Here is a 23,144-nt window from a genome sequence, read left to right on the forward strand (position 1 = left end):
CAGTGCAGATGTCAACACAGTGAAAAAGTCAGTTAATGTTCAGTAATAATGAAAGTGGTTTTGACTTTGCACATCACCTAAAAGGTCTTAAGAGACCTTCAGGGGTACATGGATCATACTCTGAGAACCGCTGCTATAAGTTTTTGTCCAGTGTTCTAACATGTGTTTGTAATATTTATGTATATTTATAAGTTATTTTTAAATAGAAATGGGAACATAGCGTTTCATAACTGTTATTAGTAAGACAACGTTGTTTATAATTACTGTGATTAGCGGTGTATCTTTCCATGAGTATCAGAACGTCTAACTCTGGGCATGAAATCTGACCATCCTCTGGATTGGGTGATTCTCCCCTTGGATAGGACAGCATCCCAGAATTTCTCTAAGGACTTGATCAAGTTAGTGTAGCTTTCTTAGATTCCCCGCCTGTGTGGCAGATGCCAGGGCTATAAAGGTGGGACACCTGGTCGCAGACTACTGTCCCAGGTACATTTTCTAGTAGCATCCCCTTGCTAATGAAAAGAGTGACTTAGAAGAAAGCCTTAGTGTTGACTGGAGGAAAAAGAAAACGCTGTAAGTAGCAATAATACAAATAGCTGTGGATAGTTCTGGAAGCCAGAGTCGCCGCAGAGCTTCTGATCTTGCGCCCCTCCCTTTGTGTGCCTTCTGCTTTGTGTCCTGGTGGCAGCAACGGTTTGTTTTCTGTCCTAGGGCACACGGTGACACCCAGCATTGTAGGAAGGCCCTGCACCGGGCTGTCCAGTGCACCAGCGACTACCCGGAGCACGTCTGTGAAGTGTTGCTCACCATGGAGAGGACAGAAGGTGGGAACCCTCAGCTCTCTGCTGCTGGCTTGGAGTCTGTCCCCTCCGCCCTTTGGTCTCAGGACCATAGTCTGTGAGGACAGACTGTGTACGGGTACAGCCGCTCGAGTGGCGCTCTGTGATTAGAACTGTCAAATGAGCCCACATCCCCTTGCCCCTCTCCTCGGAGTCTCCAAATACAAGGAGGGCTGTCTGTGACGTGGCTCTGGCACAGGGTTCTCTTCATTCTTTGTGGTGGATGCTGTTCTGTCTACTCGCTGGGTACCAGTAGCACTCCTCCCTTGCCTCCAGTCATGACAGAAACATCTTCAGACTTGGTGCCTGGGGATCCAGATCGCTCTAGTTGAGGATCTGTGCTCTAGCACGGCGTCATGCACACCAAAGGCACGCCGAGAGGCAAAGGGTTAAATGTGGGCATTGGTCGTGTGTGCATCCCTTGTAAATTTTAGAGCCTCGGTATTAAGTTATCAATAGGGAAATAGTGAATTTATCCATGGGCATTGATCTGGATTTTGGGTGTAAACTCCTCAGAACTGGAAATAAAACACCCAAGCAACAACAGCAAATAAAAAACATCCCAACGTTTATCATTTGAGCAGCTCTTAAAATCCTCAGTCTTCACATAAATGTCTTGTACCTTTTACATTAGAATGTCTTCATAATCTTCCCTAATGAGAGTGATAGGTGATATTCTGGTTTTCAAGTGTTTTTTTAAAAAGGGATTTTTTAAAAACTTGTTTTAAGACCTATTTATTTACTTACTTTAGAGAGAGTGAGCGAGCACGTGTGGAGCAGGCTTGGGCAGGGGGGAGGGGCAGAGGGAGCAACGCTGGTGCTCTATCCCAGGACCGTGAGATCATGACCTAAGCGGAAATCAGGAGTTGGACGCTCAACTGACTGAGCCACCTAGATGCCCCAGGAGAAGGGATGTTTTAAATACACCTAGAAGAGGGTGCCTGGGTGGCTCAGTTGGTTAGGCGTCTGCGTGCTGCCTTCAGCTCAGGGCATGATCCTGGGTTCCTGGGATCGAGCCCCGTGTTCTCCCTGCTCAGCAGGGAGTCTGCCTTTCCCAGGCCCTCTGCCCCTCCCCCTCCGCTCATGCTTTGTCTCTCACTTTTTCTCTCAAATAAATAAAATCTTAAAAAAAATAAACACACCTGGACGAACTGTTCGAATTCTAAAAAATTCAAGCCTACAGTAAGGAAATCTGAAAATGGAGAGCCAACTCTCCAGTTCTTATTTCTCATGGGAGAGATCTCTTGTGGAGGTGTGGGGGAAATTAAGAAAATTTCATATTGTTCTATCCTTTAAAATTCTAAAAAGTGACAATTTGCTTCTGTTTCTATCAAGGTACCCTAGAAGATTGGGATATAGCTGTTCAGAAAACCGAAACTCGATTAGCTCGTGTTAATGAGCAGAGAATTAAGGTAATGATGCTATTAAAGTCTTCAGAAGCTCTGCTAGCTATTTGGACTGTTTGGTATGAATATTTCTTGTCAAAACCTCTGAGGTCTTCCTAAGATGTAACTCTTATTCAGAAAATGTTAGTGAAATACTTGAATCAGTATATTTAAGCCTATCTTGTATCATTTTCTTGGATTGGCTTAGAACTTTAGCCCTGACAATAAAAACTTTATGTAGTTGGGGACTTTGGGACCTAAAGTTTCCTGAGATACAGATGGGAAAGCTAAGAACGGAGCCTTACTTAGCCCCGTGAGTGGAAGGTAAACACATCCAAATTAATTAGAGCCCCAGTTTTATACTTTTCTTTCTTTTGGTGAGTAATTACTGGGGATGTTGCAGAACATTCTGTAGACGTGAGATTCGGAACCCTAAAAAGCCTGAATATGCCCCAGCAGGGAAAGTTGTGAGCGCGCCCTCTTCCTCCCCCTCGTGCCCTGCCCTTCCCTTCCCTTCCCCTCCCTTCCCCTCCCTTCCCCTGGGGTAGCCAGTTTCCCCTCCCCTGCATCCCCTTTCCTCTCCGCTTGTCCCGGGCCCGTGGCGTGCCCGCGGCTGCTGCGTCCTGGTGACGCGTCCATGTTCTCGTCTTCTCAGGCTGCGGAGAAGGAAGCAGCCCTCGCCCAGCAAGAAGAAGAAAAGGCCGAACAGCGGAAGAGAGCGCGGGCTGAGAAAAAAGCGCTGAAAAAGAAGAAAAAGACCCGAGGCGCCGACAAGCGCAGAGCAGAAGAGGATGATGAGAAGGAATGGGGCGATGATGAAGAAGGTAGAGCTTTCTGGAGATGTTATTTGGGAACATCTGTGACTTCCAGGGAAGTTACACGCACCGTACAGAGAACCTGGGTCTTGAACCAGCTGAGAATACGTTGCTCGCATGGTGCCCCGTCACCCTTTCCTGTCCCTGCCCTTCATCCACATGGCCGTCGTCCTCCCCCTGCTCGGGCTCCCCGCCATGAGCCTGGCACTGCCCTGCAGCCGCTCCCGCCTGTCCAGCCGGGCTCTGCTCCCTCCACTGTGCCGTTGCCCCCTTTGCCTGTCCCCTGTGTGGTTCCCCTTCCCCCTGCCCGGGCTCCCACAGCCCGGCTGACCCTGTCCCTGCCCTTCATCGCCTCTGGCTCCAGCATCCCACCCTGCAGCCTGCACGGACACCTGCCTCGCTTGGCCCGTTGGGTGCTTTTGACTTGGTGGAGTTTCCAACTAGGGCTTCTCTTGCCTCTGCCATTTCAGGGGTGGACAGGTGTGGGTCAGATTTATTTCAGCAGGGTCCGGCAAGGGAAAGAATTGTTGGTAGACGTTCAGAGACTCCATGCATTTTCCTGGCACAAAGGTGTCAAACAACGAGACCTTTCTTGTGCACCTTTTTGAGGCCGTCAGAAATGACCATGGCTGGGTAGCTCACTGGCCTTTAGGGCTCCAGGTTTAGCGGGGAAGGCAGATGTGACGTGACCACAGTGGCATATGATTGGGACTGTGGGAGAGGACAGTCTGGATTAATAGTGGAGGCCAGAGGAGGCCGTGGTGGGTCAGCTCCCTGCAGGAAAGACTTCATGTACCTCAGCATCTGGAGGCAGGAGTGGGTGACTCTCAAGTGCAAAGGAAGGCAAGGGTAAACCGGACAGCGCCGCTGTCAGCAAGGCATGAGGCACAGAACACTGTGGAATTTTCTCTGAGCAGCAAATGACCGTTTGAGCCCTGATGCATGCTGAGGGCTGTGTGCTGGGGTAGGTGAGGCTGGAGTAGCTGGCTAGCCGGCCCACTCAGGGCCACTCTGGAATGCGGTGTGCATTGGTTGGACTGCATTAGGAAAGCAGTGAGGAATTGATGGAAAGGTCTGGAAGTAGGGCCAATGCCAACTGGCTTTCAGTACTGACCCTCTGGAGGCAGTGGGGCAGATGGGTTGGAGTAGAATGTTAAACTGCTGAAGGACACAAGACAGTAGTGAGCATAGAGGAGTTAGAGTGCTTCACAGAGTGTGGCCTGTGGAGCGCATACGTCAGAGTCACCTAGGGCGCTTGTTTAAATGCAAGTCCCCAGAGGCGCCTGGGGGTTCATCTGGTTAAGTGTCCAACTGTTGGTTTCAGCACAGGTCATGATCTCAGGGTCGCAGGATCGAGCCCCATGTCGGGGTCCGTGCTCAGTGCGGAGTCTGCTTGAGATTCTCCCCCAACTTGCATGCCTGCACACACACTCGCTTTCTTTCTCTCTCTCAAATAAATAAAATCTTCAAAAAAGACCAAAAAAATGCAAGTCCCCAGGCCCCATCCCTCCCTTGCTGCCCCAGGCTTTCTAGGAGAGGGGTACTAGAATTTGCCGTCTGAACTTTGAGACTCCCTGACCTTTTATGCAATTGACCCGTGAACCTTGGGGCTTAGGGGTGCTGACCCCCCACACAGCCAAAAATCCACGTTTACCCACGTTTACCTTTTGATTCTCCAAAAACTTAACTACTAACAGCCTACTGCTCACTGGGAGCCTTAACAGGATAATGTAAACAGTTGACTAACACCTATTTTATATGTTATGTGTCATTTGCTTACCATAGAGTAAAGAAAACTTTATTGCAAAAATCACAAGGAAGAGAAAATACAGATTATGTTTATCATCTCAAACCCGGTCAGCTGTATAATTAAGAGTGGATAGCAGGGGCTTATGTTACCTCTTCACTTAATTTAGTCTACTTACCCGAATGAACCTGGGGCCCAGAAAGTGGGGGGACAAGGTGAGTGGGTCAGGCAAGACTTGACAGAGGGCGTGGTGTGTGCCCGGCTCCAGAGGCAGGCACGGGTGTGTCATGTGCAGCCACTGCAGGCCCACTGTCCCGCAGTACGGGGAGGGCTTACACCGAGCCGCTCACTGAAGAGAAGAAGCAGTTCATTAATTGTTGCTGGTTTTCTTCTTTCACCCTGTAGAGCAGCCTTCCAAACGCAGAAAGGTGGAGAACAGCACTCCTCCAGCCGGGGAAGCACAGGGCCTGGAGGCAGAAACAGGACTCTTTGGGAAGAGTGCACCTGTAGACGTTGACCCCCCCTCCAAGCAGAAGGAGAGGGCGGCCGCCCTCAAGAGGGACGTGCCCAGGGTGCCCCATGACAGCAGCAAGGACAGCATCACCGTCTTCGTCAGCAACCTGCCCTACAGCATGGGCGAGCCGGCTGTGACACTCCGGCCGCTCTTCGAGGCCTGTGGGGAGGTGGCAGAGATCCGCCCCATCTTCAGCAACCGGGGCGATTTCCGAGGCTACTGCTATGTGGAGTTTAAAGAGGAGAAGTCGGCCCTGCAGGCGCTGCAGTTGGACCGGAAGACTGTAGAAGGGAGGCCGATGTTTGTTTCCCCCTGTGTGGATAAGAGCAAAAATCCTGATTTCAAGGTGGGTCTGTGCAGAAAACGCCTTTCATGTCGGGTTCCTGAATGCTTTTTGCCTGCAGCAGCTAACATTTAGAATCTACATGGAATATCTGTAGTCTGTTAAGAACTAGACTCACACGTTAACCAGGGTCTGTTCTGAGCTGGGTAGGTGAGGTCCTGACTCAGGGCTTGGTCACTTTGAGCTTGCCCTAGTTGACAAGTGATGAGAAAATTAGAAATTACAATGATGGCTACTTGCCACTGAACGTTGAGGGAGTGGCAAGGGGTCATGCGGAGTATTTACTCTATTACCTTGTCAGATTCTCACCCTAACTCTGAGAATAGTGGCTTTCATCCCTGCCATGTTCCGGGGCAGAAAGGGGGCACTTTGAGAAGTTAAGTGACTTGCCCAGGGTGACCCTGTTAACAGTTGCAGCACCCAGAGTTGGCTCTGGTCTCTGGCTGGGGTGAGGCCTGTGGCCGAGTCTGGTACCGGCTGTAGTATGGTGCGCTGGGCCGGGCCATGGGAGTTTGACTGTTTCCCTCCCTTCTTCCTGTAGGTGTTTAGGTACAGCACTGCCCTGGAGAAACACAAGCTGTTTGTATCAGGCCTGCCTTTTTCCTGCACTAAAGAGGAACTAGAAGAGATCTGTAAGGCTCATGGCACCGTGAAGGACATCAGGCTGGTTACCAACCGGGCAGGCAAACCGAAGGTCAGCGTCTGCGCAGACAATGTTAGCCTCCTGAGGCTTGGGCAAACCTAGTTCTCCATCTGTTCAGATTATTAGGTTCTGAGTGGCTTCCTTGTTTGCTGAGAAACAACAGACAATAGGGACACTTGGCTCTATGTGCATTTGGAGTCAGATTAACCTGTTTCTAATTATACTAAAAATAATAGGGCATTGGGGGAAAGAAAACTTCCCACGAATTAGCAGGGGCCACAGTGCAGGCCGCTAGCTGTGTGCACCCTCCTGCCCAGACTTGCCTCTTCACTAGGCCTCCAGGCACCTCCTCCAGTCTGAGACCCCATCACGTCCTCCCGCTAGCTCCCCTCAGTGTCCTGTGAAATCCTTTTCGTACCACATTCTGAGTAGTTGTTTAGGCATGAGTTTGGGTTACCTGCCTTTCCCCCAGCCCTCTGGGTTGATGGAGAGTTGAAGAGCATGAAGTAAGGAGGGGCCAGGGCCCAGACATGAGGGCTCACCCTGTGTCCAGCTGCCTCATTCGTTTGCTCTTGCTGCATTTATACTGGTCTGTCTGTCCCACTTCCCCTATCTTTTCTTACCTTTTCCTTTTTTTTTTTTTTTGGAGCAAGCACAAGGTACGCTGACCTCACAAAGGTTATGTGAAGTTACAGTCAGTTGCAGAAACAGGGAGGAAGGGTAGGGCCAGTGCATAAACCTATAGCCAAAGGATGGTGGTGGTGGGGAAGGGAACCTGATGTTGGGCTGCCTGCCGGGTACTGGCTTCTGGACTGAGGCAGGAAGTTGGGTCCTGGCTCGGCCACACCTGATCCGGCTTTGGATCTTGCCTCCTACAGGGCCTGGCCTATGTGGAGTATGAAAATGAGTCCCAGGCATCACAGGCTGTACTGAAGATGGATGGCATGACTATCAAAGACAATGTCATCAAAGTGGCCATCAGCAATCCCCCTCAGAGGAAGGTTCCAGAGAAGCCAGAGGCAAGGAAAGCTCCAGGTGGCGCCATGGTGCCTCGGCAGATTTATGGAGCGTAAGTGTGTGCATGCTACCCTGCCCGAACTCGGCCCTGGCCAGCACCGCGGTGGATTCGTGTCCTGCTAGTGCAGTGAGCTGGGGCGGGAAGCCAGGGCCTGCTGTTCCTGGGGATGCTCACTGTCACTCCCCAGAGCAGCTCCCTGCAGAGTGCAAGCCTGGAAGTGCAACCCTTCCTGGTGTTTGCCAGTTTACACATGTGATTTATCTGAGGTCAGTTGGTTTCTAGGCAATGATTATTTTAAAGTCTTCTTTGGCAGTAGAATCCATACGTGTGGATTCAGAACCTGACAACCGCATGCTTGCCGGGGTAGTCTACACTGGCTATAATCAGAAGAGCTAGCTTTTCACCTGGTAGGAAGGAGACTGCAAAATCGTGAGGTGGTTTGGTGAGGTCTGAAAAGAGGATAGCATTTGTGTCCACCCTATGTGTGACTGTTGCACAGGGCTGGTCTTTGCCAAGATTGTGAAAATGGCAGTTTGTTAAACTGGTTTTTGCATATTAGAGTTACAGAGAACAGGGATCATCTCCCTTTTCTGGTTTTTACTCTTCACCTCTTAACTTGGTACTCTGCACATTTCGAGAAACTTCTCTACTAACAAACTACAGAAATGAGCCCGGAAAGTATGGTCTTCACTTTGTAGCTTTGGGTGGTTAAAGACCATTCTGGCTTATTTTCGCAAATAAAGCCAGGGGCCGTGAATGGTTGCTTTGCAAGCGTACATCCAGTGTTTGTTCTTTCAGGCGGGGGAAGGGGAGAACCCAGCTCTCCCTGCTGCCCCGAGCCCTGCAGCGCCCGAGCGAGACAGCCGCCCAGGCCGAGAACGGCCCTGCCCCGCAGCCGGTGGTCACCGCCTCAGCAGCCGAGGCACCCAAGATGTCCAATGCTGATTTTGCCAAGTTGCTTCTGAGAAAGTGAACGTGACTCCTTAGAAGGGAAATGCCTTACTGCACACTGGCCAGGAAGAGCACCCGGCACCCAGCTATACTCTGGGTATGGAAGGGCCCGGGGCAGCACCCCTCCTACGTATTTTCCTCGGGGTTAGAAAGGGATGAGGTGTCCAAGGAAGGAGGCTTGAAGCACTCCCTCATATTGAGGGCAATAGGAGGAAAATGATCACTCCATGGGTTGGGCCCAGTGTGTAGTTTCTTAAGCTATTTTTGTGTCTTATAGAGTGAGAAACAGAAGTGAAACTCAAACACACCGTTTTGAGACCCGCTTGTCCAAATGTTTTCGGCCAGCTCTGACTCTCTTTTATAAGACACTTCTCTTACAGCCTGCACAGCTCATGTGCCCGTCACTCTTTTAATTTTAAAAGACAAAATGGCAGATGCTAGTAATTCACCAGAATGGCCTATTTTAGTAAAGGGGTGGTGGGGATAGGGGAAATCACATAAAAAACATTTGATGGATTTTTGTTCAAGGGGGGGCTGTGCGTTTTTATATTATGTATTTGTAAATGACACATCAATCCTTTGTTTTATGTTTCCTGAAAGCAAAATATTTGTGACCTTTGTTTTATATGGGAGTTCTGTGTGCCACCTGCTGTGGACCATTTTCTTTGCCTAGTGATTAGTGAACCGTGTTCTTTGTCTAAATATTGAGTTTCAGCCCTTTGGTTTTGTTTAAATACCATGTCAAGTGCAAACTGAAATTCTCCCCACTTAGCTTTGTTTATTAAACTGAAGTTCTCTTCAAAACTTCTTGCTGAACGGTACTCAGATGTGCATTCAAACATGGATGTATTTTGAAATGGGTGCACTTGTCTTACCTGACAGATGTGTAAATAGAACTTTTGTAAGTCAAATCCTGTTGTCCCTTTGATTTAAATCATGTCAGTTGTGATGGGTCTTCTTCAGTTTTAAACTTCACTTTGCTGCATTTTGGCCCTTCAGCTTCTAGGCTTTTTTTTTTTTACATTTCATCTCTTATCAAATATTTATTGCTTTAAAAGCCATGTTGCCAGTTCAGTAGGGAAAAGGACTTTTTTATAAAGACACTCTGGGGGAAGAAATCAGGAAATGCTTTCATGTGTGCTAGAAATCAACCCACTTCAATTGGTTTTTAAGTTTTTGTGCACCAGGCTTTTACTACATTTTAACGGGAAATTGGAAGTGTCATCCAAAAGTGTTGATTGACAGAAGAGCAAAAGGAACTCATGTGCCCGTCCTTGAGCTTCAGCATCCCTGTCTAGCACAGGGGCCTTCTTCTCTGCCGCCCCGCCCTCCCTGTTACGTCGTGGGCTGTGTCAGACATGGTGGCAGCAGCACCCCCCCCCCATGGGGGGGGGGCTGCAGCGAGTGCCTCCAAGAGATAAGGCCCTCCAGGCCACAGTTTAATCATTACTCCTAGAAACATGAGCAATAATGCCTTCAAGTCCTCAACTATCCAAATTCCTAGTTTCCTGTTGTAAGTGCATCCCCCCTCCCCCAGGAAGTTAGGATTGGTTGATAAACCTCTGAAGTCTTTTAATCTGATGGTTCCCGTCTACCTTGTCTGTTTCACAAGATATTTTTTGTTAGGTGTTAGTTGTGAATTAAATTCACGTAGTGGCCAGAAGAAGTGTGCTGTAACCCTGATCCCTCCTGTGTTCTTTGGAATGGGCACTCAGCCCTGCCCCCTGGAAGCCTGTTGGTTGGGCGAGCGGACTGGGGACAAGCAGGAACTGCCACCGAGGAACCCTGAGTATCTCCTCACCTGTCCAGGCTGCCGTGGCTTCCTTCCTGCTGCTGCACGTTTCGCCGTTCCTCTCAGGGTTGGCCAGTCTTCTACCCTCACTTCATGCTTTCTCGTGTCAACACAGGCTCATTACAGAATTGAACCCGCTCGGACTTGAGCTCAGGGTGTGGACGGTCCTAGAGACGGACTGTCAGGAACATGTGAGTGGGTTTATGTGTTTTCCCCAGGAAATCAAGAACTGATGGTAGAGAGAAGCACGAATCACCATTTGCGTTACTGGCGTGTTAGCGGAAGACCAGTGCTTCAGGCCTGCCAGCGCAGGTAGGTCGCTTACCCCCACAGTTCCGTCTCACCTCCCTGTCGAAATGAGCGCCTCATACTATAGTACAAACAGGGCTTAACGTTCCGAAAGGATTCTTCCTTCATCCTTGTGACAGATGGGAACATCGTTTGAATAAGACAGCAAAGTCTCAGGCCTTTATGTAATAAAATACTTTATTAGAGTCAGTAATCTATTAAAATAACATCCTTCACAACAGAGCTAAAGTGCACGTTTCTCTCTCGTACAAATCACGCACTTCTGTCAGGCTTCCTCGGTGTGCTTATAAAACCAAGACGATAGAAGAGTTCAGGGGCAGAGAGCCCTCTGCCCTGAACTCGTATGGCAGCATACGAGTATGCAAATATTTTTCATAAAGGTTTGAATAACTATCCCTTGGGGCCACTTCACAAAGATTTCTTAATCTTTCAGAAAGCTACTCTGTGCCTGTTACACAGTTAAATAACTTTAGAAACATCTGCTACCTCAGAAGAGTGACCTCCTTCCTGTCAGGGTATGACTTCCCAAGTCAGAGACTACACTTTGTATGTGTTCACCACCATTCCAACCCTGACAAAGTGCACGACAGCGTTGGACGTCCCCGGGCCCTGTCACTGGCAAAGGAACCCGTGGCCCTTTGGACTCTGAGCAGCACAGCAGTGGTCATCGCGGCACCTGGACCGACATGCTATTGATAAAGGGTCTTCTCCCATAGAATGAAGACTTGGAAACTTGGCCGTATCACATAGGACATTTTATCATTTTACAAGATGCTAGAAAAATAAGGCCACTCCAAGGCAATCTCTTCTGCTTCCCCGAGGGGACACGGGACAGTACAAGGGCTGGGGGAGGTGGGGGTCAAGTCAGTAAGTGGAGAAGACTGCATGACAAAAGGGGCACATCCTGCCTGGCTGAAAGGTTTTTCCTGGTTTGGTAGAAACTCCCTCTAATTCATTATCAAAAATGCTAATTTGGTGTTGACGTGGCAACTGTTTTCTCGGATGTGTTCTTGAATGTCTGCCTACACGAGATGTTCAACTCAAGAGTCGGGGGTGAGGGCAGACTTGGCTACTTGAACAATACCTGATCTGCAGTAGGATTTAGTTGCGTGACAAACCCAGAGAACTTGTAGACTAAAACATCTGGTCTGAGTTGCTGCAAACGAAGTGCGAGAAACATTTCATACACAGAGAAAACCAAGCTGGCCACTCCCCTATTCTCTTAATTAGAAAAACATTCTTGATAAGGGAACATAACAGCCTCTGGCACTAGAGTGTGCAAGCTAACTATGACTTAAGGACTTCCTTGAAATGAGAAAGGTATCTAACTAGAAATGTTGTCAACATTAATTTTATTTCATCTCTCAAAAGTTTGCTGGTCTACCAGTGAGAATTAGTCACAACGCCAACCTCTTCGTAGAAGCAAGCTTTCAGTCATTTCTCAAAACCGGGACCAGGTTCTCCCCAAGAGTACTGACCTCTCAGGTCAAGTCACAGGACATTTGGAGGAGTTCCTCCTATGGCTTTTGGACCTCCTATCACACTTCTGGCCTCTTCCCACCTGAGTGCAAATTCTGCTCCAGAACCTGTGTTCTGGTCACACACACAGCATTGATGCTCCCAAAGCCTCCCTCCTTAGGGACACCAGTGCAGACAGACGCCACACAACATTTACTGGCCCCAAAGAGGAAAATAAATAATAACTTGGGCTGAACTATAAGTTACCTTAGAGATAAGGCTTAATAATTTAGGTTTTTTTTTTTTTTTTTTTAACTAAAACATTCGGAGGTAAAGAACGTTTTAAGTTCCTTTTCTGTCTCCATTTGCTTTAGGAGACAACTAGGTTTCTAGAAATGCTAAGGGTTTCCCCCCCCTTGGGACATCCCTTGTCACCAAGGGAGGATTTCCAGGGTTAGGGCTTCACAGGCAGTGTCTCCTTAAACCTGGAGTGGTTGGGTTTGGCCTCGGGCAGTGCCACCGGGTACTCTGTTGTGGCAAAGAGCAGGGTGTCCAGAGTGGTCTCCGTACACTTGGCGATGAAGCGGATGAATGGCCTCACGTCGCCTTCATTGGCGACCTCCAGTACATGGTAGTACTCGGACCTCTGCTCCTTGCGGATGGTGATGGGTGGGTAGCCCGCCTGCATCAGGATGAGGTTCATCAGCAGGCGCGAGGTCCTTCCGTTGCCATCGATGAAAGGGTGGATGTAAACCAATTTATAATGGGCCAAGGCCGCAAACTCCACTGGGTGCAGATTCATGGCGTCCTCGGAGTTGAGCCACTGGATGAACTCCTGCATCTGCTTTTCCACATCTTGAGGATGGGGAGGGATGTGGTGTCCCACGAGGACCTGGGTCGTCCGAAACCTGCCAGCTTCCACTGGATCCACGTAACCGAGCACCCGCCTATGGATCTCCAACACATCGCTGATGGTGACAGACCCGATGCGGGAGACTAGCGTCGTGTTGATGTATGTCATTGCTGCGTGCATGCCGATGACCTCGTTCTGCTCCTCCAGGCTCTTGCCTGGCACGGCATAGCGAGTCTCCAGGATGTGCCTGATTTCCGAGAGGGTGAGGGTGTTGCCCTCAATCGCGACTGTGTGGTAGATGTGATGGTAGTAGGTTTCCTCCATGACTCTGCGCAGCGCGGAGTTGCCCTTGGGGATGGACATGACCTTCTTCACTTTGCTGTCGAGGATGCTAAAATACCTCTGGTCGATCTCCTCGACCAGTGGCAGCGTCCGGTCCCGGTTGACCAGCGCTTTCTCATGGTAGGGCGAGATGGTCAACGCTCTGGTGTATAAGTAATCCGCCTGGATGATGTCCCTGTCCTCTTCTGAAAAGATGCCAAACTCGTTGAGTGCATCCACGAAGTCTGGGTCCATTTTGAGGGCGTGCAGGAAGAGCTTGTGGGCTTTCTCCCGCTTGCCTTGGCGTTTCATCTCCAGGGCTTGGTTCAGAGCTGCTTTGGCTTCCAACTTACCAGCTAGAAAAGAGCCAGAGTAGTGTTGGCGCAGGAGTGGGGAGGGCAAAGGATGTTCAGGAGAGCTGTCCCCTGTGCTGGCCCTTCAGGGGGGCTCATTCCAATCCCTCTGCTCACTCTACACTATGGATGCATTTGTGCCCTGCAGCTGGTTTTTGTCTGTGTGTCCCCGGAGCCATTCTCTGTACCCTGGAAGTACCACCTGGACTCCCTGGCCCCCTGCCTTCTGAGTGCCCGAGTGAGTGGCTGCGGCCGCAGCTCCTGTTAGGTGGCTCTCCCATATTCTTAGTTCTCTGCAGTCCTGGCTCAGTCCTGGTGATGCTGGCCCTGGCCCCTGGCCCTTCAGGCATGGGCTGGTAACAGTTGCCCCCTAGTGCTAGGCTCCAGAGGATTCCCCATCCCTGGGCTGTTCTTTAAATCTTTCAACCCAGTGGTTCTCAACCAGGGGTGATTTTGTCCACCCCCCACCCCCCCACCCAGGCGACAGCTGGCAGTGTCTGAAGACATGTTGGGTTGTCGCGGGGGGGTGGGGTGCTACTGGCATCCAGTGGGTAGAGCCCAAGGATGCTGCTCAGTATCCTACAGTGCAACCCAGAGGAGTGTCGTGTGGAGGGAGAGAAACTGCTCTAGATCTAGCCCTCCGTCATCAGCCCCTCCACCCATACAAGGGGCTGCTTTTCGTCACATGCGCAGGCTTTCTCATCCTCTGGTCTCCACCTGGTGCATTTGCCTCTCATGCCTTTTCCTTTGGGTCATTTTCCTATTTACACTGGGGTCTCAGCTCAGGCATTCCCTCCAGGGAGCCCGCCTGGTGTGTCCGGTTTCCCACCACTGCGCTGGTGATGCTGTTATCTTAGCCAGTTGTCAGCTTGTCTAGGCTGGGAGCTTGGGGCGGACTTACCCACTTAAGGAGTGGTGAGGAGAGCTGGCCGGTCTGCCTTACCTGGAGAGGCCTTGGTCTTGACCGCCAGTGGTGGCGTGTCCCTGGAGGTGACACTGAGCTCTGTGGATGGGCTGCTACACTTGGTGACGGCATGCTGCACCCTGTCCAACTTGCTCCTGAGCAGGTAGAAGCCTTCGAGCATGGTCAGACACTGCTCTTCTAAGGCCCCCAGCGGCAGCAGCAGCGCCAGCAGGGACCCCAACACCATGCTCAGCAGCATCACCCACAGGAAGCGGCCCCAGACGGAGACCCATTTTGGTTCAGTCACTGCCATCACTGAAGCCATCAGCATGAGTGTCATCTGGACTCAGGGGTGGGTCCCCTGCACATATTCAGTTGCCTGAGAGCAGGTTCTGCGGGGAACCAAGAGTTGTAGATGAGGCAGGGGAAGGAGACATGTTCAAGATAGGCTTCTGAATTCACCGGGGGGTTGGAGGCCCCCACACCTCCTATCTCACTATGACCCAGGGGTTGGGGCAAGGCAGGAAGTGGATTTAAATGGGGAGGGGCCAGCCTGGAGGACGGGTGCCACTTCCAGGGCACCGTGACTCTGAAAAGTAATGCCACTGCCTTCAACATTTATTGAGCGCTTACTGTGTGCCAGGCCCTGGTAAGCACCAAGGACCTCACACATACTATCTCTTGCAGTCTTCAACAGGAGCTGATGTTACCGTCATCCCACTTCTCCAGATGAGGAAACAGGCTCAGAGAGATGAAGCCCCTTGCCCAAAGTCACCCAGTGAGTAAGTGATAGCCTTAGGACTTGAATTCAGGAACCCATGGCTCTAAAGTCCCCTCCCTTGACCACAGATCTGTGCCCACACACATATCCAGATTGGCCAAGGCAGTTCTGAGGTCTAGCCTTTGATATGCACAACTGTTTGGTGGTCCCCTCTTCGTGCCCACATCCTGGTATTAGCCACAGTGCTGCTCCCCTCTCTGGCCTTCCTTCCCTGACCTGTCCAGTAAGGATTTTACCTAGAGCTTGGGCAGTCCAAGCATCTCAAAAGGAACTCAAGCTGTGGGCCAGAGTGGGTGAGCACTCACCCTCCACATGACAGTGGGCATGTGCTTTGGGCTGGAGGGATCAGGTATGCAAGCACCATTATGCTAACAGTAAGCAATTATTGGGCAACTATGGTGTACTGAGCACTAAGCTGAGTGCTAGCCACGCATTATCTCAATCATTAACACCTTATGAAGGAGCTACCCCCGACTCCATTTTACAGACAAGAGAAACTAAAGCACAGTCAGTCAGTCTCTAGAAGACCAAGCTAGTAAACAGAAGCATCAAGAATGAATTCTCAGTGCTTCTGGGAAGAGTACCCAGGTCTTAACCTCTACCTTATTCCCAACCAGGGCCCATGCATCCCTGCTCCAGCCTGCTCCTGGTGCTGGGCCTCCAAGACCCAGAAAAGACTGATTAGGTTTCTGATCGCCCAGGGCTTAGAGTCTAATGGGGGAGCCTGGCTCGTTGATACACCTGAAATGGCTTGGTCTGCGCTCTAACCGGGGTACGCTGGGCGTGCTGTGGGGGTTTAGAAGAGGGTATGGGTCACTGCTTCGTCCAGGTGCCCTGGGAGGCTCCCGGAGGGACGGGATCCGCGGCGGAACTGGAGTTCGCCAGGGACCCGGGTCTGCGCGGGGGGAGGCACGAGATGCGAACGTCTCACTCCTCACTGCCCTAGGAAGGGGAAAACTGAGGCCCAGAGGGGCGATGTGGCTCGACTTAGGTCCCTCTGAATCCCGCCCAGGGCTCACTTCCCCGCTGCTCCCTGCCCAGCTCGTTCCTTCCGAGCCCCTAGGGCTCGCCCCCTCCTACCGCGCGCTGCTGCCCGACCCTGCCGCCGCCTTCCAGGGACTTGGAGGCTCTGCTGCCACCCGTTCCCAGGCCCTCCGCCGCCGCCGGCCTTGTGGCCCCGCCCCCGGCGACTCGCCATTGGTCGACCCGCCATCCTCGTCGCGGCGGATTGGTTTCCCCGACTTGTCCTCCCCTCGCACTTCCGGGTTCTAGCTCCTGTGTCTGCTTCCCCGGGAAAGACGCGCCGTGGGTCACCCCCATTGGCTGGCTCCTGTGTTGGTCTCGTGCCCGCAGCAGCCAATAGGCAACCGGAGGGGCGGGGCCCGGCGACAGGCGGGAGTAGCGGGCGGAAAACCCGCGCGGCGGCGATTTGGGGGCTCCAGAGGTTCCGCGACCGGAAACTCGCAGTTCCGCCTGCCGTGAAGTGCTGTCCTGCTCCTCGTCTGGGGGCCACTCTCCTGGCCCTCCGTTTCCTTAGGTGGAAAATGAGGATGCTCCGCACCCTGTTAGTCTGACTTCAGAGCTCCTGTTCTTAGTCCTGACTCTCTGATACCAGGGTTGACCCTTCCCCCTCTTTCGCACCTTTCTTTCCCTTTCCTCCCAAACTTTTTAATTTGCATCCACTCGAGAAGGAACTGGCTGGTTTATTATCTTCCCAGAGAGACTGGGATTTTTCCCTGAAGCAGAGAGCTGAAACCTCCAACCTCTTTCACAAATATTGAAATGCAACATGCAGGAATGCTAAGCGTTAAGATGTTAGCCCTATCGGTTCTGGAGGCAGAGAGACCCCGGCTTCAATGTGGACTTTGTCACCTAAGCTCTGTGTGACCTTGGGTGTTATTCCAAGCCTCAGTTTTTCCATTTGTAAAATAGGGACAAACAGCCGACTTCGCCTTTGGCCTCAAGTTCAGGATCTGCGGAAGGCCCGACTCTTCAAGATCTGACCTCCTCCATGACACACACTCCCCTTGGGAGCCGCTATCAGGCAGTGGTTGTGGGTGTCACCACCGGAGCCACACAGCCCTGGGTTCTAGTACCAGCTCAGCCACTTGAAAACGGAGTTACATTTAGCAAGTGACTTGATGTCACTGGTGCCATCTGCTTTTCTGTAAAACGGGGACAGTGCAGTGACACTACCTCCTCATGGGGTTTTGTGTGAGGGGGAAGTGAGAGCCTACATGTCTGGCACAAAGCAAACATTTGATACGTATCTCCTGTTGCAGTTATTCCTAGACAAGACACAAAGTCATTGCTGTTTTGTTATTCACAGAATAAACTGTCAGAGCTACAGGTGGCTCCAGTCACTGGGGAATGATTCCATGTCCTTTCATGTCTCAGTCTGCTTCCAGTTTAGGGAAGCCACTGACCTACAGCCAGGAGTGTGCTGTCGGAAAAGACACCATGGGGGGACGGGGGCGGGGGCATTGCAAGGTGCAGGACCAAACAGCTCTGGCTGTGCTTCCTGTTTGTATCCAGTAACCGTTCCCCAAGCTGTGTGTCCTGGAGCAGGTCACTTACTCCACTGAACTGGCTATCCTGGGGCTTGTGGACTTCTGCCTCTCCCAGGCATAAGGTGACGTCATCATCTGCTTATAAAGGTACCATCCGGGGGCACCTGGGTGGCTCAGTCGGTTAAGCATCTGCCTTTCAGCTCGGGTCACGATCCCAGAGTGCTGGGATCGAGCCCGGCGTCAGGCTCCCTGCTCTCCCTCTGCCCCTCACCCCTGCTTGTGCTCACTCGCTGTTTCTCTCAAATAAATAAAATCTTAAAAAAAGAAAAGAATTAAAAGAAATAAAGGCAGCATCCACTTTCCACATTCCGAGGTGCCAGTGTCACCTCTTCAATGAGCTTAGAATGATAGGTAGCAAACCCAGAAGCTACACAAGAACAATCTACGAGTTAAACTACCTGGGCACGAGACAACAGGGGGAGGTGGGGAGTGTGGAGAAGGTGACAGTACCTGCCTTATCCAAAGTGGGCAGCAGCTTCTAAGCTCTAGCCCACATTTATTGTGTAAACAAACAAACAAAATGTATTATGTCCAAAAGTTGGCAGATTTTCTAATTTTTCAAAAGAAATGTCAGGCCTAGATTTTTAAGCATACTCTCCACATTTTTAAACAGTTGTTATATCTGCCCACTGGCTACGGAGGGCTGCCAGATCGTAATCCCTGTTTTAGGCTTTTAAAAGGGGCCGGAGATGGTGGCGGGGAACACAGGAAGGAGCATCACAAATGCCTCTCTCGGCAGATGATCGCACCACTGCCTATGGCCACCAGGGGGCAGTAGCTCACCGGGCATCAGTTCCCCATACAATTTCTTTGTCAGGAGATCTCAATTTTCTCGTCTGCGTTCAGCTGCGTTGAATGCACAAAATACTTTGGTCCTTGAAGCGATAGTCAAAAGTTGGCTTGCCCCACCTTAAGCATTCCGTATTGGGTGGAAATGGTCTCCTCGCGGCCCACGGAGGAGTTCTCTAAAAGCTTATCTTGACACTTGACAACCTGGAAAGTGGCTGCTTGGGAAATGTGTCCATTATGCAAAACCAAACCAAACCAAACAAACCCTTGTACATCTTTAAGAAACAGCAGTCAAGCGCTGCTTGCTGGCAGAGTCGGATTCTATTGCTTAAGAAACACAAAACTCCCCAACTGGAGGTTCTATTGCCTTGAAATGGCTCCGGAATGACGCAACTTCATGTAAAAGAAAATGCACCACACTGGTCCCCGCCTCCCTACTCCCAGGTGCATCTAATTTCCCAGCCGGCCTGAATTTTTTTTTTTCTCCTTCTACCTTAGAGCTGCTGTCAAAGAGGCCCCCCGCGCCTCCCAGCCCCCCGCAGTCCTTCTCCCTGACTACTGACATCTTCAGTTTGCATACCCAATTGGGTCAGGCCCCAGGGCCTGGGGCATCCCCAAGAGGCAGGGTTTGGGGGAACACTGACCTGGAGGTGTCCTTGGGCCCAGGGCTCCTGCTCTGGATTCAGGATGATCTCAGACATGCAAATAAGTGTTGTTTCCAGAGCAAATCACGTGGGGAAGTGATTTTTCTTACTTTCAAAAAAATTAAACATAACTGCTTCTTTTCTTGTTAAATAGTCAAAATAACCAACTACTTTATTTCTTTTTTTTTTAAATTGAAGTATGGTTGGCATACAATATTATATAAGTTTTGGGTGCACGACAGAGTGATTTGACAATTCTGGACATCGCTCAGTGGTCACCACGGAGAGTGCAGTTACTGTCCGTCACCTTACAGTGTAATTACAACTATTTTATTTCCTAAAAGCAAAATGGGATCACAGATATAAGAAGGTACAAGTAAACAATAAGAAAAAAATTCCCATGCACAGTTATACTAGATATTTTTTATGCACGTCTATTTTTAAATTATGAAGTATTTCAGACATCCAGAAGGCATAGATAATAAAATGGGTACCTGTGTGCCTGCCCCCCAGTTTAAGAAATATCATATTGGGTGACTCACTCGGTTAAGCGTCTGCCTTCAGCTCAGGGCATGATCTCCAGGTTCTTGGATCGAGTCCCACATCCCGCTCCCGGCTCAGCGGGGAGTCTGCTTCTCCCTCTGCCTCTCCCCCTGCTTGTGCTCTCTCTCTCTCTTTCTCTCAAATGAACAAATAAAATCTTTAAAAAGGAAAAAAAAAGAAAAGGACTAGAAATGATCCAAATACCTATCAACAGGTAAATGGGAAATAAATTGGAAGTGGAATATGACACAGCAGTGTATGATTACTGAGCCAGAACTAACTGTATCAACATGAATATAACTCTCTAAAAATATAATGCCAAACCAAAAAAAAAAAAAGCAGGAGGATACACAATGTATATATAACATGTAAAAGCATGCAGAACATCACTATTATTTAGGAGTATATACGTATGGTTAAAAACAAGAGGCCATGGTATGGATGTAATAAGCAACAAATTCAAGATGGTGATTATCTCTGGGAGGGAAGGAAGGGAAAGTGACAGGGGAGAGAATGACTAAGGCTTCAGGGCATGGGTAATATAATCTATTTTTTTAAACTTATTTATTTATTTATTTGTTTTAGAGACAGAGAGAGAACACAAGCGGAGGGGCAGAGGGAGAGGGAGAGAATCTCAAGCAGACTCCATGCTAAGTGGGGAGCTCAATCCCACGACCCTGAGATCATGACCTGAGCCAAAATCAAGTCCTTTTCTCTTACAAACACATGGCAGTGAAATTCTTGTATGATTTTTTGGCATGCGTGTGGAAGTTTCTCTAGGGCAGAGTTTCTCAAAGAATCAATCACCTGGGGAGCTTTTTAAAAAAACATCCATACCTGGGCCTGCTCTAGACCAATAAAGTCCTCCAATCTTTCCGATCCTCATGTATCTTGACTATAAGGGGAAATAATTGTACCTGTCCCACTATCTCATTACTGGTAGTGGTGACGACCACTTTTTAAGCACTTACTGTGTACTAAGTAATTTATGTGTATTGTTTTATTGGATTTTGTAACAATGCCATGAAGTAGAGATCATTACACCCACTTTACAGAAGGTGAAACTGAGGCTCAGTGAAGTTAAGTAATTAGCTTGAGTCACACAGCAAGCAGGTGGCAGAGCCAGGGTTCACAACTAGTCTTCCTGAGTTGAAACTTATGGTTTTAACCACTCTCAGACCCTATGATTTCCGGACTGACAGGTTATGCTTTAGCTCTTTACTTTTACAGGTGGAGAAACTGAAGGTGGATAGAGGGCAAGGGCAGAGCCTGGACACAAATCCAAATGTGTAGACTCTGTTCACCAACACATCACTTTCTTTTGTAGAACTACTTTGGGGAGGGGCATGGGGAGCAAGGAGAGAAAAAAAATTTTTTTGAAAGATTGTATTTATTTGTCAGAGAGAGAGAGAGAGAGAGAATAAGCAGGGGGAGTGGCAGGCAGAGAGAGAAGCAGGCTTCCCGCTGAGCAAGGAGCCTGATGCGGGACTCGATCCCAGGACCCTGGGATCATGACCTGAGCTGAAGGCAGATGCTTAATGACTGAGCCACCCAGGCGCCCCAAGGAGGGAAAATCTTAATAAAACCATCTTTTCTTCTCAAGACAATTTCTGGCTATCCTAGCGGCAGCTGGATCTACTCTGTATCAATTATCCACTGCTGTGTAACAAATAGTGCCCAAATTTAGCAGCTTAACACAACAATACAAATGTATTATTTTACATAGTTTGTGTGTGTCAAGAATCCAGGAGCAGCTTAGTGGGATAGTTCTCACTGAGGCTCTCTCTCAAGATTGCAGTCACCATGTTGGCTGGGGCTACTGTCACCTGAAGGCTTGACTGGGCTGAGGAGCCATTTCCAAGGTGGCTCGCTTAGGCGGCTGGCAGGTTGGTGCTGGCTGGTGGGCAGGGGCTTCAGTTTTTCTCCATGTGGGTCGCTCCTTAGGGATGTCTGGGTGCCCTCCCAACGTGGCGGCTTCCCCCAGTATGAGTGATCCGAGAGCCTGACGTCCTTTACGACATAGCTTTGGAAGTCACATACTGTCTGAACTGTATGGGTCACAACACAGAGCAACCTAGGTACAGCGTGGAAGGGGAATGCCTAAACTTCAGCTGGAGGTGAAAATCATTAGGGGCCATCTTGGAGGCTGTTTATCCAGCACCCACTGCACCTGCCCCTCCTCAAACCCAGTGGTTCCATCCGACAGCCCAGCAGCCTGGACTTCAGGGCCCTTTGGCCAAGTCTTGCGGGGGTAGGAAGCTTCTGCAGGTGTGAGACTCAGCTGCCACAACGCTGGGCTCCCAGTTGCCCACTGCCTTTCCCCCAGATGTTTCATGAAAGCTTTCCCGCTGTGTTACTCTCATTGGCCAGAGAAGCTGCCTCCTCCTACTTAAAAATATGGCCATGCCGACAGTGGAGACCAGCTCAGGAGCTCAAGATGCCATTTTAGATCACAGCCTCTAAAAGATGTGCCTAACACCCTCTCCTCTTCCTGCATGGTGATGGTGACTCAGGGTGGCCACTAGACCAGCCTGGTGTGCGGACCTACAGGATCCCCTGTCTGCCTCCTTCCCCTTCTCTGATTTCCATGCTTCATGGGATCACGGGCTGTCCCACCCACCACTGGGCCAGCCAGCGCCCGGGAGCTACCCGGCAGTGGGGCTGCAACCACCCTGGGTCCAGATTGCGGTCCCTTTGGACACGCCCCAGAAGCTCTCGGTGGAAGCCTTCTGTTGCCATAGTAACGTGGAGACAAGGAAATTAGCAAGGGTGCCCGGCTAGGCAAGAAAGCAGAGTCTTTACTGTGCATTCCCCTCCTCTAACTAGATATGAATTCTGAGGAGGGCTAGGGATGGACATCAAAGGGTCTTTTCCTGGCATCGAGGAAACGCTCTTTAATGAATTGTTGTGAAACGAGCACAGCCCTTAGAGGGATGGTGTTGGCTCTGGCATTCTTAGAGGAACCCGAGGAGGAAGTTTAGAGCCAATGCAGCTTTCTCTTGTTTGCTGTTGTTTTTAAGAAGACTGTCGTGTGTGTGTGTGTGTGTGTGTGTGTGTTTGTTTTAAAAAGTTTATTTGTTTATTTTAGAAATCTCTACGCCCAATGTGGGGCTCAAACTCACAACCCCGAGATCAACAGTCTCATGCTCTGCCCACTGAGCCAGCCAGGCGCTCCTGTTGTTAATATCAGCTTTACTGAGCTGCGCTTCTCATACCATACAATTCACTCATAATCACAGTCGATTTTAGAACTGTTCATCTCCCCCCACCCCAAAAAAACCTCCCACCCTTTAGGTTTCTCTGCCACCACCCGCCCTCCGCCCTGGCAACCTACTTTCTTTCCATATAGATTCCTCTCCCTATAAATGGAAGCATAGAATATGTAGTCTTTGGTGACTGGCTTCTTTCAGCATTTTTATTCTTTGCCTCCTTAAGGTTCTCCACAGTCTCTCTGACAAAGGCGTCTCCACTCTCTTTGAGAACAGTTCGGTTGTCTGGGGGTGCGGCTGCCAAATTAGCCCATGGGCTCCAGAGGGATGGAGGGGAGCAGATTCCTCTGGGGCCACCAGTGC

At 50.1% G+C, this 23,144-nt stretch overlaps 2 protein-coding genes, 1 non-coding gene and 1 pseudogene across 6 annotated transcripts in view; 1 reads left to right on the forward strand and 3 right to left on the reverse strand.

The window, feature by feature from the left end:
* The window catches only part of SART3 (spliceosome associated factor 3, U4/U6 recycling protein), a 36,514-nt gene extending 25,219 nt beyond the window's left edge, over positions 1 to 11,295 (forward strand). For 2 of the 4 annotated variants that reach the window (XM_028116518.2, XM_028116519.2), the window contains exons 13-19: positions 712 to 824; positions 2,175 to 2,251; positions 2,880 to 3,048; positions 5,192 to 5,646; positions 6,185 to 6,337; positions 7,165 to 7,355; positions 8,103 to 9,166. In XM_028116518.2, the coding sequence (XP_027972319.2) occupies positions 712 to 824; positions 2,175 to 2,251; positions 2,880 to 3,048; positions 5,192 to 5,646; positions 6,185 to 6,337; positions 7,165 to 7,355; positions 8,103 to 8,277 (1,333 nt within the window). In that variant the 3' untranslated portion in view covers positions 8,278 to 9,166. Of the gene's footprint in view, positions 1 to 711; positions 825 to 2,174; positions 2,252 to 2,879; positions 3,049 to 5,191; positions 5,647 to 6,184; positions 6,338 to 7,164; positions 7,356 to 8,102; positions 9,167 to 10,265; positions 10,577 to 10,789 lie in introns of those variants that run through there. The other 2 variants (XR_003611312.2, XR_003611311.2) reach the window with 2 other exon arrangements.
* Positions 7,880 to 7,992, reverse strand: LOC114219235 (small nucleolar RNA U3; annotated as a pseudogene).
* FICD (FIC domain protein adenylyltransferase) lies at positions 10,538 to 16,191 on the reverse strand. Its single transcript, XM_028116520.2, has 3 exons — positions 16,107 to 16,191; positions 14,285 to 14,637; positions 10,538 to 13,344 (listed from the first exon to the last, which is right to left on the reverse strand). The coding sequence occupies exons 2-3, from the start codon at positions 14,583 to 14,585 to the stop codon at positions 12,269 to 12,271; spliced, it is 1,377 nt and encodes a 458-aa protein (XP_027972321.2). The 5' UTR covers positions 14,586 to 14,637; positions 16,107 to 16,191; the 3' UTR covers positions 10,538 to 12,268.
* A 6,478-nt stretch (positions 16,192 to 22,669) lies between these two features.
* On the reverse strand, positions 22,670 to 22,742 carry TRNAN-GUU (transfer RNA asparagine (anticodon GUU)). Its single transcript has one exon. It is a non-coding gene; the product is annotated as a tRNA-Asn (tRNA).
* Positions 22,743 to 23,144: the final 402 nt, after the last annotated feature.

Source organism: Eumetopias jubatus, unplaced genomic scaffold (genome assembly GCF_037043125.1).
Source record: "Eumetopias jubatus isolate StellerSeaLion01/CBP00866 unplaced genomic scaffold, mEumJub1_p1.0 scaffold_16, whole genome shotgun sequence".
Taxonomy (NCBI): domain Eukaryota; kingdom Metazoa; phylum Chordata; class Mammalia; order Carnivora; family Otariidae; genus Eumetopias; species Eumetopias jubatus.

Excerpts from the sequence above, each read along its gene's own strand:
- FICD (XM_028116520.2), bottom strand. The coding sequence starts at position 14,585 with ATGACACTCATGCTGATGGCTTCAGTGATGGCAGTGACTGAACCAAAA. Across the intron at positions 13,345-14,284 it reads CAAGACCAAGGCCTCTCCAG|CTGGTAAGTTGGAAGCCAAA; the intron begins GTAAGGCAGACC and ends GCTCTTTTCTAG.